The 17,920-nt window shown below is 43.1% G+C and overlaps 1 protein-coding gene and 1 long non-coding RNA gene across 2 annotated transcripts in view; one reads left to right on the plus strand and one right to left on the minus strand.

The window, feature by feature from the left end:
- LOC309362274 (uncharacterized protein) overlaps positions 1-14,245 on the plus strand; it is a 45,382-nt gene extending 31,137 nt beyond the window's left edge. Inside the window, exons 2-4 of the mRNA XM_081897902.1 lie at positions 9,043-9,098; positions 9,388-11,301; positions 12,436-14,245. Of these exons, the coding sequence (XP_081754028.1) occupies positions 10,284-11,301; positions 12,436-12,701 (1,284 nt within the window). The 5' untranslated portion in view covers positions 9,043-9,098; positions 9,388-10,283 and the 3' untranslated portion in view covers positions 12,702-14,245. The remainder of the gene's footprint in view (positions 1-9,042; positions 9,099-9,387; positions 11,302-12,435) is intronic.
- The window catches only part of LOC309362329, a 368,586-nt gene continuing 354,548 nt past the window's right edge, over positions 3,883-17,920 (minus strand). Inside the window, exon 2 of the long non-coding RNA XR_014164916.1 lies at positions 3,883-4,707. This is a non-coding gene — a long non-coding RNA (uncharacterized lncRNA). The remainder of the gene's footprint in view (positions 4,708-17,920) is intronic.

Consider the following 17,920-nt stretch of genomic DNA (forward strand, 5'->3'; position numbering starts at 1 on the left):
TTTGAGGCAAATCAGAGGAGTCTTTGAGGAGACAGAAATGATCTCACCTTCTGAGCATTTCCCTCTTCTTGCATTGAATGTTTTCTGGCCTGTCATATCTTCTAAATGGTTTAGCCTAAAAATGTCAGATTTGTTCTAATCTGTTAGGCTTGGCAAGGGCCAGCGTCTTTTGACTAATCTGTGTGGGTGAGAGAGCAGCCATGTGGAAAGGTGTGTGGGCCTGTAGGGTGCATGTGTGTGTGGGGCTACTATTTGATTCATTGCACTATCAAAGCCATCTCTAGTTGCAGTCAAGGGTGGCAGCAGCTGGGTGTATTTATTTGTTTTTTAAACACCTTTATTAGGACCGACCAAAGTGTTACAAAGTTGTGAGCAAGCTTATGAGGTCCATCAGGCTGGATGCTGAGTAAGGCCACATTCATATCATACATTTAAAGCACTCTGATACCACTTTAAACTGTCATGGCTCTCCTCAAAGAATGCTGGGAAATGTAGTTTGTTAAGTGTACTAAGAGTCCTGTGTTCCCCTCACAGAGCTACAGAGTGGTTTAGCAGTCAATCGCTCTTCACAGGCAACTCTGCAAACTGTAGCGCTGAAGGAGGAAAAGAGCTCTCCTAGTAAACTCTCATTTCCCAGAATCGTTTGGGGGAAGCCATGGCTGTTGAAAGTTATCGTAGTGCTTTAAATGCACATTGTGGATGTGGCCTAGAGTATGAAAAATTAGGGCACTTAATTTAATTTATTTATGCAAACATAAATAGCCTGCCCTTCACAGAATAGAAGAAGAAGAAGAAGAAAAAGAAGAAGAAGAAGAGTTTGGATTTGATATCCCACCTTTCACTCCCCTTCAGGAGTCTCAAAGCAGCTAACAATCTCCTTTCCCTTCCTCCCCCACAACAAACACTCTGTGAGGTGAGTGGGGCTGAGAGACTTCAAAGAAGTGTGACTGGCCCAAGGTCACCCAGCAGCTGTCAGTTATCAATTTTTATTTTATTTTTTAAAGTGCAATATGCCAACCTTTTGGAGATACAACACTATGTCTCTTCCCATATTGTTCAGTGTCCAGCCTCATCAAGAGTACAGTGGTGCCTCGGGTTAAGAACTTAATTTGTTCTGGAGGTCCGTTCTTAACCTGAAACTTTTCTTAACCTGAGGTACTACTTTAGCTAATGGGGCCTCCTGCTGCCACCACACAATTTCTGTTCTCATCCTGAAGCAAAGTTCTTAACATTTTTCTTAACATCCTGAAGCAAAGAGCTCAACATTTTTCAGAGGATCTAGGAATCTTAGTAAACAACAAGCTGAACATGTCATCTGGCTCCTACTTGGTTCACACACATGCACTGCATTTTTCAATAGTGTCCCATGAGTGAACATAATAATAATAATAATATTTTAAAAATTATATCCTGTCCATCTTGCTGGGTTTCCCCAGCCACTCTGGGTGGCTTACAACATACAGTCGTACCTTGGATCCTGAACGCCTTGGTACTTAGACGTTTTGGCTCCCTCACGCCGCAAACCTGGAGGTGAGTGTTCTGGTTTGCAAACATTCTTTGGAACCCAAACGTCCGATGGGACTTCTGCAGCTTCCATTTGGCTGTAGGAGCTTCCTGCAGCCAATCGGAAGCCGTGCTTTGGTTTCCGAACATTTTGGAAGTCGGACAGACTTCCGGAACGGATTCCATTCAACTTCCAAGCTACGACTGTATATAAAAATACAACAAAGCATCAAACATTAAGAAACAAAATATCCTATATGAGCAACAAAAAAACCAATAAATCAATAGAAACCAACAACAACAATAACAATAATAAACAGTTTACAGTTACAGTGGTACCTCGGGTTACATACGCTTCAGGTTACAGACTCTGCTAACCCAGAAATAGAGCTTCAGGTTAAGAACTTTGCTTCAGGATGAGAACAGAAATCGTGCTCCAGCAGCACAGCAGCAGCAGGAGGCCCCATTAGCTAAAGTGGTGCTTCAGGTTAAGAACAGTTTCAGGTTAAGTACGGACCTCCAGAACGAATTAAGTACTTAACCCAAGGTACCACTGTATACACAAATTAAAATAACTGCCAACCCCAACTAACATTTAACCAACATCAACCCGACAAAAACAAAACAGAGGAACCAAAATTAGTACCATTTAAAGCATTTCAAAACGTTTAAACATGTTGCCCCAACCCAGAAGTGCATGCATGAGAAAGTAATGTTGGGGATTTCTAGATTGAATAACGAATGGCCTGACTTCCAGCTTGGATGATGTTGCGTCCTGATGGCACATGCTCTGGCAATCCTCTGATACATACTTGGTGCTTATATCTTTCCGCTACTATAATATGCACTTCTGATGTTATTTCCTTATTTTTTGAGAACATTACAAGTAGCAACATAACGTATCAATGCCAGTTAATGCTGCAAAGGGGGCAGAAGGAGTTAGAACAGATGGCCTTTGGATCACTTCTCAGTTGCTGCTGCTGTTATTAAATAATAACATATATTTTACTTAAAAGAAATCAAATCCTTGGAGAGGGGAGAATTAAATCCTGACAACCAACCCCCATTCTGCTTTTTGCATGAAAAATGCTGGCAACTGGTCCAGACGTGGGTTTTTACTTTCTAAAGCAGTCGGTCCACTGAGCTAGTGCAGAGTGCATGGTAACCTCTCTGCAAGTGCGAGACATTGAGCTCATTGACTTTCCCCCCTCTTCTCTCTGTGGAATACATCAAGTCAGTTCTCATTATTCAATACTGTTATTTCTCATTTTTGTGGTGAAGATCATTGGGAAGAGAACATCCTGTTTTCAGATGCCTAACATCCCCTGGTTTGGGGAGCTGGGGAGAGAGGGCAAATGTTCTTCCTCCTCCTTCGTATTTCTACTTCTATAAAGCTCTTTTGGACTGGGGGTCTGGCAGGCAGAATATTTCCCAGCTTCATACATGTATTTGATTTGGCAGGGACAGTCCCAGTGGAATTGCGTATTGTATTAGAAGCAGTCCCCTTCCCCCTCCCAGAAATTAAAACAACAACATGTGATTTATTAATCTTGGTATTTTATTTAGCAGATAAATGCTGGTATGACTTCTCTCTCCATGATTTATAGCATTTGGATCCTGCTTGCTTGTTGCTGAAATCAAAATTAATATGACTGAATGATAAATCAAATTTGGGATCACGTGGGTTCTAGAGAAGACTTCATCTCAGTGGCCCTTCCATAGAATGTGGATCTAAAACATTATTTTAATGTAGTTACTTATTGGTTAGGGCCAAACCTAGAGACATGAGTACGTTTCCACCTTAGTGGCCAATAACAAATTGCTGGTGATGGTGTAGTTGCTGATAGAGAGGAATCAGTGCCAGAGCAAAAGGGTTAATCCCCCTCCCCTATGCTATAAACCTGATCCAAACTGGGGGGCTCTAAAGCTGCTTTTTGAAAAAGGAAAATATGTCATAATTTCCTTAATCACTTTTAGTTAGGCCCAAACCTGAGACCCCTGGAGATCATGCCTTGCTTCCTATGGACACTTCTGAGTCAATTCTGTTTTCTAGCTCTTTCTGTTTTTAGGAGGTCTGATTCTCATATCTTGACTCAGCTCAGCTGCATAGAATCTTCTTTGCATGCAAACACTCCCAAGTTCAATTCTTGGCACCTGACCCCTGCCTGAAATCCTGAAGAGTTATTGCCACCCATTGAAGACAATACAGTGGTGCATCGCAAGACGAAATTAATTAGTTCCGCGAATTTTTTCGTCTAGCGAATTTTTCGTCTTGCGAAGCACGAAATCCCATAGGAATGCATTGAAAATTTTTGCGTTCCTATGGTCAAAAAAAGTCCAAACGTTCCTATGGTCAAAAAAAGTCCAAACAAAGCCAAATTTGGTACAACAAGAGTTTATTAAGTGCTCTTTAAAGTCACACATACTGTAAAGAGCATTTCAAAATTCAAACCCAGAATTTTTTTTAAAAAAACAGCAGAGTGGCCCAATGGTCACAGAAAATCATAAAAATGCAGGAAAAAACACAAGCTTCCAGATTCTTGCAAACCCCTCCCCAACTGTTCCCCCAGCCACCCAGCACACAGAAATTCAAACCCAGAATTTTTTTTAAAAAACAGCAGAGTGGCCCAATGGTCACAAAAAATCATAAAAATGCAGGAAAAAACACAAGCTTCCAGATTCTTGCAAACCCCTCCCCAACTGTTCCCCCAGCCACCCAGCACACAGAAATTCAAACCCAGAATTTTTTTAAAAAAACAGCAGAGTGGCCCAATGGTCACAAAAAATCATAAAAATGCAGAAAAAAACACACAAGCTTCCAGATTCTTGCAAACCCCTCCCCAACACCAAGTCCTTTAATTCCAAACACCCCAACCCAAAATCCAACCCCCCCAAAAAAAGTTTTAAAAGCTTAACTTACCAAATGGCTGCAAAAGAAGTTTTGGAAAAGCTTCAAAAATCACCAAAGTCTTTAAAAACCTCGAAAAAGGCTACTATGTACACTGCATTCTATGAGTTGCTCCTCAAAGTCAAGTCGCAACTGTATTAATGGTGTTAAGAAAAAGGAAACAAACTTGCAAGACGTTTTTGTCTTGTGAAGCAAGCCCATAGGGAAAATCGTCTTGCGAAGCAGCTCAAAAAACGGAAAACCCTTTCGTCTAGCGAGTTTTCCATCTTGTGAGGCATTCGTCTTGCGGGGCACCACTGTACTGGGCTAGATGGACCAATGGCCTGACTCTACAAGGCAGTCTGCTATATTCCTGCAAAAACTGACCAATGGGATCAGAGGCAGGATTCTCCTAAGAACAACCCTCCACCACAACTCTGTACAGCACTGTAGGCCCATTCAGGCCCACCCCCATGCCCTCACACATGCCCGTTATACATCTCATGAACCACCTCTGTGTGGAGCAGAGAAGACTCACAGGAGGCTTCTACTCACATTTGCTTGAATGCTAGTGAAATGTCTTCCACTGCTTCGTCAGGGCTCCTGATCATGTGCAGAATTCTACTCAGATTTAAGCATTTCCCACTCAACCTGTGGGTGGTTGGGGCCTGAGCATACAGGGCAGTGTGATTTGGGACATGGTTGCCTGCTTGTGTGCATACCCTTGCTCTCCATCCATGCGTACCGGGGCTGGCCCACACATTTTAGCACCTGAGATCACCCACAAAATGGTACCCCCTCCCCACCAGGGAAGAAGGGGTGAGTGAAGATCTATATGAGGAGTAAGGGGGGGGGAGAGAATAAAGATCTAGATCGGCATTTGCTGCCCCTGTGGGTCCTGCTACCTGAGGCGGTTGATTCACCTTGCCTTATGAGTGGGCCTTATGAGTGGGCCAGCCCTGACGGATACATAGTTCATGCATTCAGGCTCAAACGCTTTGTGTGAACATGCTTTGTGTTCCAGGCTTTTCTTAGAAGGCAGAAGCACCAAAATCATGTGGCCAGGCAGCTCGAGACCCCACTGGGGTCTGACATTCACCAGCCAAGATCCTGCTCTTGACAGAGCAAGTGATGCTGTGGTATCTTTCGGTGCACTTTCCTGTTCTAGGGCAGATCTGCAGCCTTTTCTTAAAATAACATTTGCTTTTTTAGCAATGGGAGGCTGTGATTCAGACAATTTCAGCCATCAGGCAGACAGCCTATCATGCAATCCTGTTTGCGTGTATTGACTGCCTTTGGCTCAGGATAAAGCAAAGTGAAGGTTGAAGGTCAAAAACTGCTGACCAGCATTTGATCCACCCTCTCACGTGGATTCCCCTGCTCTGCCCCTTGCCCCAAAAGCTGAAAAGTACATTCCTACTTTTAGACAATTTTTTGGCAGCTTTCTTATGCATAATATATATTGCTAAGCAAATGACTGAACTCCATAGATGACCTGGTTTGCTTACGAGTTGGAAGAAAGTCTGTCGTGTCAATCTGGATATGCACAAAGTGAACGCCAAGACCTTTGGCATGCTGTAAGTATGTGTTGATTGTGAATAGGCTTTTCCAGCCAGAAAGAAAAAAGAAAGAAAGATTCTGAAGGCCTTTCTCTAAGATTTTCCATAAGGTCACCTTGCAAATCATTCGAAGTCACAAATCATTGTTCTTTATTTTCAAACTGAACTATGAGCAGGGGAGGAAACTGGCAAAGTCCACTTGCATCTCTCTTAATGAGAAAAAACACACACTGCAGGATCAGGACAGCTTCACACAGAAGCATAGAATTGTAGAGTTGAAAGGAACACCAAGGGTCATCTAGTCCAACCCTCTGCAATGCAGGAATCACAGCTCTGACAGATGAGCATCCAATTTCTGTTTAAAAACGTCCAATGAAGGAGAGTCCACCACCTTCCGAGGGAGACCATTCCACTGTCAAACAGCTGTTACTGTAAGAAAGTTCTTCCTAATGTTTAATCAGAAGCTCCTTTTTTGGAATTTGAATCCATTGGTTTGGATAGTTGCTGTGATCCTATGACTATTGCCATGGGCACTGCTGGTATAATCTACACACTGCCCATTTGTGTGGTTATAGTGAAGGATGTACAGTGGTACCTTGGGTTACATACGCTTCAGGTTACATACGCATCAGGTTACAGACTCCACTAACCCAGAAATAGTACCTCGGGTTAAGAACTTTGCTTCAGGATGAGAACAAAAATCGTGCAGCGGTGGTACAGCAGCAGCAGGAGGCCCCATTAGCTAAAGTGGTGCTTCAGGTTAAGAACAGTTTCAGGTTAAGAACAGATCTCCAGAAAAAATTAAGTTCTTAACCCGAGGTACCACTGTACTGCACTAGCAATGCCACCAATGGTCTGGTTCAGAAACAAACAATACCGATGGTTAGCACTAGCTAGCATTTGTGGCCTTAATCATGGTTACAACCTGTAAGTGGCAAATTCAGAAGTGCAGGGTCCTTTCATGATTGTCACAGCCATGCCTCCTCAAGCCTTCTAAGATTATTCATAGAATAATAGAATTGTAGAACTTGAAGGGACCCTGAGAGTCACCACCACTGAATGCAAGAATGCTGTCCACAGCCATCCCTGGGTGGACTTGAGCCACCAACCTTTTGGTTGACAGCCAGACACACTGACCCATTGTGTCACCTGAGATCTCTATTCAACCTTCTAAGTTAACTCAATAATCTTGTAAATAATAATAATAATAATAATAATAGGTGCATTGCAATGAGTAGTTCAGATCTCCATGTGTTGCTTTTCAGCTAGAGCTACTATTCTCTGTGCAAATAGAACGTGATCTGTGTGGGAAGCATGTTCGCAACCCACAGCACCACGTGTGCGCACGTGCGGGTCGTGATTCGGCGCCTCTGCGCATGCACAAAGCTTGATTTAGCGCTCCTGCACATGCACAAGCGCCGAAACCCAGAAGTAACCAACTCTGGTACTTCCGGGTTTGGAACGGTGTGCAACCCAAAATCGCACAACGTGAAGCATCTGTAACCCGAGGTATGACTGTACATGGGCAAACAATTTGGAGTGCTGCAGTATCCTGCACAGCCTACTCCTGAAATAGAAGCACCTTGTGTTTTCAGTGTCCCAAGATGCTTAGCTTTGGAGCACACAAAACAACGACTTCCCAGCGCTCTTTCCATGTGCCTTCTCTAAAGGGACATTAGGAGCCAATCCTCCATGGTGGCGCCTTACTTCATTTTGCTCTGATTGGCCCCCATCAGCACCAAGGCTGAGAAGACTTATCAGTGGCTAAAACTTACTTGATGACTGGGCAGTTCAAGGATTTTGGAATCATGGACCTTGCTGCAGAAATAGTAGTGGACCTTCAACCCCGGGGAACCCAAACCAGTACAACTCTACTAAGATCACAAAGTGAAACCACGATTTAAGATGCTAAGTGCTGTGTTAAGGGAACAGCCTTTGCAATCAGAGAGGTGGTGACCCGAGTCATCTGATCTCTCTCTTTCCCTCTTTCTTGAGAGAATTGGAATCATAATCCTTTGGCCATTGTGTGGACATTTCCCCATGTGGCATACCACATGTTGCTTCAGGTGTGTAGTAAGTGTAGCTGCATTCACCATCTCCTTCATCACACAAAAGGGGCAGCACTCTTAACTGGCAAAGGTGTTAATCCAGGCATAGGCAAACTTGGCCCTCCAGATGTTTTGGGACTACAATTCCCATCATCCCTGACCACTGGTCCTGTTAGCTAGGGATCATGGGAGTTGTAGTCCCAAAACATATGGAGGGCTGAGTTTGCCTATGCCTGTGCTAACTACATGGCTAGAACTGATGATGGGACTAAGGAAACCAACTGTCCATACAACAACATCTTCCTCTCTGTTGGGAATGCTTGTCTTCATCCGTAATTCTTTCAAAGAACATGAGTCACTTCCTTTCATGGTGAGATGCTCAAACTGTGTGGCAGCAGGGCACCCTCAGCTGCTCCTGGAAGTGCTGTGATTTCTGCATTGCAGGAGTTAGACTAGATGACCCTTGTGGTCCCTTCCAACTCAACAGTTCTTTGATTCTATGAATAATGACTCCTGTCAGCCACCAACTACTGCCTGCTATCTCTCTGAATGACTCACAGTTCTCTCCTCACTGCCTAACCTGGTGGGGCAGGATAAATTATGTCAAATATATTCACGGAGTGGAATGTATTCCTTTGATCAATCCCAATGCAGTGATCACGGGTGCCAACTTGAATAAAATATTTGGGGTGCCCAGGTAAGGTTCGCTTCATATAATTGAGTACATGATGTTGTGCACGCACACCATTTAAATGGCAATCCCCTTATGGGGGTGTGCGTCATGCTTAAATGTTTTATTGGGAGGGCCGAAGACCCCTTGGCCCCTAAGAGTTGGCTCCTATGGCAGTGATATGGCAGAATGAGTTGCCCTCAGAGGAGTGTGTCTGATGTATCTTGGTTTGAGTCACTGCTCTGATCAGGTCTCCATTTAATTTTGAGAAAAAAACCTAGAACAGTGATTCATACAAAGACATTGGGGGGGGGCATCCCATAAGAATAAGCCATTCCTACTCTTTCCCTTTCTAAAAGTGAATCTTTTTTGCAGGGCAACATTGGAACATGCCTCCTGTTTTAACCCAGACATCTGTTGAGCTCCTCAGGGTGAGAAAAATACTCAAAATAGTCTCCCATGATGTCAAGTAGTTTCTTTAATAACATGAGGGCATTTACAGCTTTTCATAGTCTACATTATTAGGGTGTTCCCTTTATTTCCCTTTTACAAATATATTTGACCATAAATGTGCATTTATTGAAAAGAGGCACTTGACATCACCTGCAGCTTTGAAGTTTATTTGTTTTTGTAACTTTAATTTTTTGTTCCTTGCCATGATGAACAAGATCTCCCACCTCCCCCTGCCCTTTGATCACCCAACTTTTTTTTCGCTGGCAGAGCATGGGACTCTAGATTTGAATACTGAGCCATTCTGCATTAAGGAACAGAAGATCCAATCCACTGAAGAATTCTCTTCCATAAGTTCCACTAAAATTAAAAGGAGCCCCCAGAAGATCAATTGTTCACTTCTTTTCCAGCACCGTCCAAAAAGAAACAATAAGGCAAAGTGGAAAGTTATTATTTTTACAAGGTTAGCTTTTCTGCCCTTTGGAAAGTCCCGTTTATCCACCCTCCCACGCTCAACCTTGGTACTCAGGTGATGTAGCATCTAAGCTACCCAATGCCTCCGGTGTTGCCAGCTGTTGGATATCTGGTTCTAAGAGATGTTGACGTTGTCATTAAGGGAGGTGGTTGCTGAACCAATCAGATAAGCTTCTTTGCAAAACAGCGACCTTGGCTGGTGGATTAAATGTCCTCAGCAGCATCTCAAAAATATTAGCTAGGTTGCTACAATTAGGCAATGGTAACTTCAAGGCCACTGGGTGGGCCTTTCCTCCATCCCTTTTCTAGCTGCTGGGTAGGAGAGCAAACGCCAGTGCGTGTGAGAGAGAGAGAGAGACAGATAGAGAGATAGAGAGAGCTGAGCTGGAAGCAAACCAAAGACAGAGACATACTTGCTTTATGCTCAGTCCAAAACTAAAGGAGAAGCAGGATCTTTAGGGCTGTTAATGTTGTGAGCCGTTCTATCCTATGCTCATGTTGTTTATATGTGTAAATAAAACCATATAGCCTAAAGACACCACGTTCTCTGCCGACCATCATTCCAAGGAAACTGAACTCCGGACAAGTGCCTGGAACCTCTGGACTCTCTCACTGCTGGGAGATTGGGCTGGTGTGCAGCACTGGTGTTTTTCCTGCCGGAACAACTGTGAGTGAGTTGCGCCTGAGTCGAAATGGAGGGAGAAATAGCAACACTCCAGGATGAAATGAAGTTGCTATTCCAGCAGCAGCAGCAGCAAATGGAAGACCAGCAACAAATGCTGAGGCAACTTAAAAGCAGTCTTGAAGAGAAAATGGATGCCTCTTATCAGGGTATCAAAGACTTCATGAATAAACAGCTGCAAGAGGTGAAAAGTGACCTAGAAGCCCAGGCACAGGACTCCAAGGAGAGAATTGAGGAAGTAGATTACAAACTGAACAACCTGGACTATAAGGTGTTTAAGGCAATATCCAAAACCCAAAATGCTTTGGCTGACTTGGAAGTAGCCAACAGATATGAAAATGAAGATATTTATAAAGGATTACGGGCACTGGAAATGAAACTGCAAATTGTGAAGGAAGAGTGCCAACCCACCCGTGGAGCAAGTGACTTGGTGAGAAACGAGCAACCAGCAAGTGTGCGCAAGAAGACCCCCCCTAAGGGGCAGGCAGGTGTAGCTGATGAATTCAAGAAGCTCTCTCTGTATGATGGCAAGACTCCCTTGGAAGCTTATCTTTCAGAGTTTGAAACAATCTCCCAAGTAAATGGCTGGGATGAAAAACAAAGGGGGAAATTCCTAGCAGCCAGTCTTAGTGGGTCAGCTCAGGAAATCTTGCAGCATCTCCCATCAGAGAAAAGGCAGAGCTATCCTGATCTGGTGAAAGCCTTAAGTCGGCGATTTAGACCAGAGCACCGTGCTGAGCTAGCCAGGGCCCATTTCAGGAGTAACAGGAAGAAGAAACTAGTGATCCCTCCAGACTTTGCTGAGGACTTGAAGAATCTTGCAGAAATAGCATATCAGGAGGGCAAAAAGGAAATAGAGGATGCACTCCCAAAGGAAGGGCAGAGTGATATGGAGGGCAGCGGGAATGTCAAGGTGCCGCGCCCAAAGAAACTGCAGAAAGCCATAGAATTCACCAAAGAGATAGAAGCATTTCTTGCCGAGAACAGAAAAGGTAGAGGAGAAGCTTTCTTGGAGGAATACTTCAGGGGTAAGTACACATCCTTTTCTATTGCAAATGGGAATGTGGGACAGCCTGACTGTGCAGCTAATGTTTTAGATTGGTTAGAGGAGTTCCTAAACTTGGTTGAAAAACCCGGGTAATTGGCAATGGCAAAGCGTTGAGGGATAATGTGCCATTGAGGTGCTGGCACTGTAACAAAATTGGCCGCAAAAAGAGAACTGCTATCTTGCCAAGGGAAGTCATGCGAGAGGTTCACAAGTGCCAAAAGATGATGAATGAACCGGTGTTGGAAAATGGGGTGCCAGCAAGCTGAACGGGCAAAGCTTGGAGGGAATAAGGGAAGTCTCGCAGTGTGTGCCCAAATCTGGGTAATTAGACTGTAATAATAGTAGCCTAGCAATTAGCTGTGAGGTTGGTGGTGTGAAATGCACAGAGATATTTCATATGGAATCAAGCATCACTGTTCTTTAATCTGACATGCCGGGCTTATTCAGAAAGGAAATGGCTCTTGTAAGTAGGGCTGCCTGGTCTCAGATAGAGACCACCAGTAGTAATATTAGTATATTAGTTATATAGTATTATTATATTAGTATATAATATTAATAGTAATATTAATTAATATAAACAAATTAATACTATTAATTTAATTTCTTACCTTTCCACCCACCATAAAGTCCCAGGGTGTGTTACTACAACTTAAAAATTTCAATATTAAAAACACTTTAAAACGAATTGCAGTCACATGTATAGGGCAGCTCCTATATAAATGTAGATATGATGTTATCAATCAATTATAAAACTATTACAGACAACAGTAGCATTTCAGCAAATCTGCAGACTCTGAATAGCCTACATTTCATTCACCAAATGCCTGGGAGAAGAGAGAGGTTTTACCTGGTGCTAGAATCATATCAAATTTGGGGCATTCTGCATTTCCGGTGGAGAGAATCCCACAATCAAGATGTCATTATAGAAATGGCCTGATTCCAAGCCAACACCCAGCATGCTGGATCTGCAAATGCTGCTTGATCACATAGCGGCATTTCCAGAGAAATCCATCTGGCCCAGTTTTCAAAGAACCAAACAGGCGACAGAGTTTCTTAGCCTCTGAAAGAGACTTTTACTTTTAATGAAATTTTGTTTGTTTGTTTGTTTCTGAAGGGAAAGAAGAGGAAGAGGAAGACGAATACGAAGACGAATACGAACACGAAGACGAATACGAAGACGAATACGAATACGAACACGAAGACGAATACGAAGACGAATACGAATACGAAGACGAAGATGAATACGACGACAAAGACGAATACGAATACGAAGAAGAAGAGGAAGGAGAAGAAAAGCCAGATCCATACCTCCCCCCCTTCTCCACTGACAAGAAAGATCCACCAAAAGAGGAGGAGCTGGGGGCCTGTGCCAAGCCTTAGTTTGTTTCTCTTAGATGCTTTAATAATTTGCAATACAGTATAAGGCTTTGTCCACACTTCTGCTTACCCGGTGCTTTCTAGTCACTGGTCCAAGAGGTTTTCCTTTTGCCCTGCTATTTCCACTGGGAAAACTCACTGTTTAACACTGAATTGGAACAAATGCCAGACCACAGAAAACCTAAAAGATGTTTGTTCCGATTTAGTGGTTTTCCTGGGGGGAAATGGTGGGATAAACAGAAGAAAACATGGGACAAGTGGAAGTGTGGATGAGCCTTGAGTGGGGGGTGGGGGTGCTGCACATTGGAAATGAAATTTCCGCTCTGTTGTTTCAACTGATGATGTTGAATTTTGTCATTTGCTTTCTTTCTTTTATTTTATTTTTATTATCTGTCTTGTGGTGGTTGTTGCATATTGAGGCCCCGTAACCAGCCTGTTCCCTAAGGTACGATTGCAATATTTCAAAAAGTGAAAATCCAGACACAAAAGTTGCTGAGCTTCTTTTTAGTTCCCGGACATTTCAGCAATTTCCACCTGGATTCCCTCGCACTTGAGTCGGAACCTGCACTTAGTGCAGAATGCTGCAACATGATTGCTGACAGGAGGCCCTGTCAACACAACAAGGAGGATGGTGATAAAATAGCGAAATGCAGTGTAACCATTATAAAGTTAGAAATCTAAACAGCCATGAAAATAACAGGAGTGATCTTTTTTCTTAATGAACATACATATATTTGAATCTTGATAGAAGAAGAATCCACCCATAAATCAACAGTTGGTAAACATTCGGACATAGTTCCAGTATCACATTTCCTCCCCCAGGGGGGCTTAATCACTGAGCTAACAAAATTAAATAAAACAAGATTCCAGTCAACATCTATTTCCATATAAGGTAAATATAATGTGAAGAGAACGCATACATGCAACAATACCTTGTGTAGTAAAATGTAGACAGTGAGCAATTATTTGTTTAGAACAAGGGTAAATCTATAAAGGTAAAAAAAATGACAAAATAACTCATCTATATGCCTTGTTAGCATATAACACTCAGTGCTCAGAGATCTGCACTGGTTGCCAATCTGCTACAGTGCCAAGATACAGACATACAGGTTTATATGCTGCCCTTCCACAGTTTAAAACCATGCTCAAGGCAGCTTACTACTTGAAAAAAATGCATAATTAAAAGTATAACAAAACTAGTCATAAACAATAAAAAATACACAACCAAATTGAAACAATTTCCACATAAATAATAACATCTAAAATAAAATACAAAAAATATAAATAACAGCATTAACAACCCCCTGCTAAACAATACCTGAGCGCAAGAGTCTGTTCAGTAGCCTCAGGTTCTGCATACTCCCAGACAGCGTGGGAAAAGGCTTGCAAAGCAGGGAGCAGGTCTACTAGGACTCATAGCCATGCTGGTTCAAGGTGTTACTATTAGTATACAAAGCCCTTAACAATCATTTAGTAACTCAGCACCTTTGGAACTTGATACCCAGCAGGCTCAGTTGTTGTATTCTTTTTGACACCTGCTAAAAACATCCTTGGGCGACGCGGGTGGCGCTGTAGGTAAAACCTCAGTGCCTAGGACTTACCGATCGCATGGTCAGCGGTTCAAATCCCCGCGGCGGGGTGAGCTCCCGTCTTTCGGTCCTAGCTCCTGCCCACCTAGCAGTTCGAAAGCACCCCCAAGTGCAATTAGATAAATAGGTACCGCTTTATAGCGGGAAGGTAAACGGCGTTTCCGTGTGCTGCGCTGGTGCTGGCTCGCCAGAGCAGCTTCGTCACACTGGCCACGTGACCTGGAAGTGTCTTCGGACAGCGCTGGCCCCCGGCCTCTTAAGTGAGATGGGCGCACAACCCCAGAGTCGGACACGACTGGCCCGTATGGGCAGGGGTACCTTTACCTTTACCTTAAAAACATCCTTGTTTAGACAAGCCTATGTAAATGCTTAGAAATGCTGGTGTGAATTCATTTTAGTATTGTAACTTTTTATTGTGTGTTTCTTGTGTGTGTTTCTTGTGAGTGTTTCTTGTGTGTGTTTGTTAACTGTGTGTGTGTTTATTGTGTGTTTAGTGTGTGTGTGTGTATTTATTGTGTGTTTTAATGTGTTGTAATTTCCCCTCGATTCTATTGCTTTGTCTTTTTATAAGCAGCTTTGAATTTTTTGCAGTAAGTAGTGTATTGAGTTTTATGAAATAAATGTATCAAATAAACCATCTCCTAGGGGCAGAGCCGGGAAGCAGGGCTCACTCCATCAGCTCCTCTCTGACAGGCCAGCTCCATCAGACCTACTCTCCCCTAAACTGCCACCTGGGGGCAGCCTTTCCATCAGGCTGCCTCAGTGGGAGAGATAGAAAGCAGGAGGCTCGCTCTGTCATCTTCGTTGGAGGTAGGTTTAAGGGAGTGCGGCCAGTTTGGTTGCACTGGGCGTGGAGCCAAGGGGGTGCCACAATTATGTTGTAGAATGGAAGGCAAGAGATGGAAGGGGCACCAAATTTTGGTGTCACACCGGGCACCGCTGAAATTTGAGACCTCAGGGTCTGCCACTGCTGGAGGCCCATCTGTACCCGGGAGCTCTAGGCACTCAGCTGTGCCAGATGGGCATTGTAGGAACAAGTGTTTAGAAATCAGTGCTTGGATTTGATTATGATGTTACTCTTACTTCCCTGTCACTTTTCTCTTGTGTGTCATGTTTTATTTTAGATTGTAAACTTGTGGGTATTAAGTATCATGTTTTGATTGTATGTAAGCTGCTTTTAGAACAGCTTTGGCTCCAAATAAATAAAACAAAACAAGTTTTGGTCTGCCATTTTGCCTTTTTTTTTTTTTTGGCAACACTGTTTCTCCTAGTATATTATTTTCACTAACATATGCACTTTACACATGCTTTGTCCCATTAAATGCATTTTTGCACATATGACTTTGCTGAAAAACTGCATCGCAAAATTCAGGGAAGTGCAAATTTCAAAGAATGGTTGTGTTTGGGTTTTTTTGTCTTGTTTCAGCAAGTGTAAAATAAGTAGGTTGTCCTTAAATTATGAACCGAATCAGATTTCTCCCCTATCCCTAGGAATGCACGTGGATTGCTTAATTCCCCTCACTCACATCCCTCTCTTGATGTAAAAATGACTCCTTTCACCCCCCCACCCACCCCACCTCATGTGTGAGTAACGCAGGCATGTGAACATATACTGTATATAGCCTCTGCCAAGTCAACTTTGATCACCACAGCGCAGTCAGAATCTATTGCAAAGTCATAACGAGGATCATGGCACACGACTGGCCCAGTGGACCAGAGGCTTTTCTGGCAGATTTCAAGGCTAGGCCACACATTCCATGTGTCAGTGCTGGGGAGGGGAGAGTGAATGCTGCTGAAAAGGGGTTGACCCCCAGACAGTGTCAGTGGTTAACAACATACCATATTGAATTCTGAATTCTTATGCTTTTCCTGTCTGCATAACTAGGCAGTTTTTCAATATGTAAGGAGGGATTTTTTAAAAAAAGATTTCCCTGAAGTATGGATTCCCATAACAAGGCTGCAATTTCTTCCCGTTTGGCAAACTTGCACCTGTTTTGCCTTTGGCAGTAAAGACAGGGTAATGAGGTAGACTAATGATGCAAGCTCTGGTTCAAAACCATCTCTCAGTAGGATGCCTTTCGTGTGTTTGTGCTCCCCCTTCAACCACCCTTCCCCCTGCATATCCACCTTGGGCGAGGAGCTGGGTTGCTGCACTAAGATCTTTGACACACTGACCCTTTTTTTGGGGGGGGGGGTGAACATTCAGAGTTCTTATTTGCGGCACAGTGTCCTTTATGTAATGTCTCAATATGACATAATCCAAAATAAATTAGATGGTGAAATATCATCATCATTCATGTATCGATGGGGGATTCCCACCCCTTAAGTATCTAAAACACATCACATAAATCTCGTTTCCCTTGCCCTGTTGTAACGTAGTTTGGTGAACAAGAGACCACATGAAAATAAGTTTATAAAATTGTGCATGACAAGGAGAGAGTGTACAGTGGTACCTCGGGTTACATATGCTTCAGGTTACATACGCTTCAGGTTACAGACTCCGCTAACCCAGAAATATTACCTCGGGTTAAGAACTTTGCTTCAGGATGAGAACAGAAATTGTGCTCCGGCGGTGCAGTGGCAGCAGGAGGCCCCATTAGCTCAAGTGGTGCTTCAGGTTAAGAACAGTTTCAGGTTAAGAACAGACCGGAATGAATTAAGTACTTAACCCAAGGTACCACTGTATAGAGAAAAGTCCCCCTTCTCCCCCTTCTCTCATAGCACCTCAACTTATGGACATCCAATGAAGATCAGTGTTGGAAGATTCAGAACAGGCAAAATGAAGTACTTATTCATTCAGTCCATGGTTAAACTATGGAACTCCCTCCCACAGGAGGCAGTGATGGCCACCAGTTTCGCTGGCTTTCAATGAGGATTGGACAAATTCATGAAGGAAGAGAAGGCTAAAAATGCATATCATAAAATAGAAATTGATATGCTGAACATTTCCAAGTGGATGCCAGCAAGGTTAAATAGAGGTGTCAAGAAAGCTATAGAAGGCAAGAAGCCTTAAAAAAATAAAAATGCAAGCCTTGCTCTATGAAGCTAAAAAAGACAGCCCAAAACAAAAGTAGGTTTAATATAAAGCAAGCCAAAGGGGGGGGGGATTTGGCAGTCAAATTGCCAAAGGAATAAAAACAACAAACCAACATTTCTGTATACAGTGGTACCTCAAGTTAAGAACTTAATTTATTCTGGAGGTCCATTCTTAACCTGAAACTGTTCTTAACCTGAAGCACCACTTTAGCTAATGGGGCCTCCTCCTGCTGCTGCTGCGCCACTGGAGCACAATTTCTGTTCTCATCCTGAAGCAAAGTTCTTAACCCGAGGTACTATTTTGTGAATCTTTGTACTTTTGGTGATTTTTTTGAGTCGAAATGAGAGTACCCCTAAACAGTTTTTTTAAGGAAAAAAAGGACTGATTGTGTGTAAGCCTTTCTACAGAGCAGGATACAAATGCTCTAAATAAACAAGTAAATTAAAAAATGCAGTATAGGCTTTCTGCCACTGTAAACCATGACAACTAAATGGAACCTCAATATTCAGGGGCAGTATACCTTTGGCTATCCAGTTTCTAGGGGCATTGAATGTTGGAGGGTCACCTTTTTCTGTGTCCAGCTTTTAGGCTTCCTA

The sequence above is a fragment of the Podarcis melisellensis genome (genome assembly GCF_964234715.1).
Source record: "Podarcis melisellensis genome assembly, chromosome: Z".
NCBI classification, from domain to species: Eukaryota; Metazoa; Chordata; class Lepidosauria; order Squamata; family Lacertidae; genus Podarcis; species Podarcis melisellensis.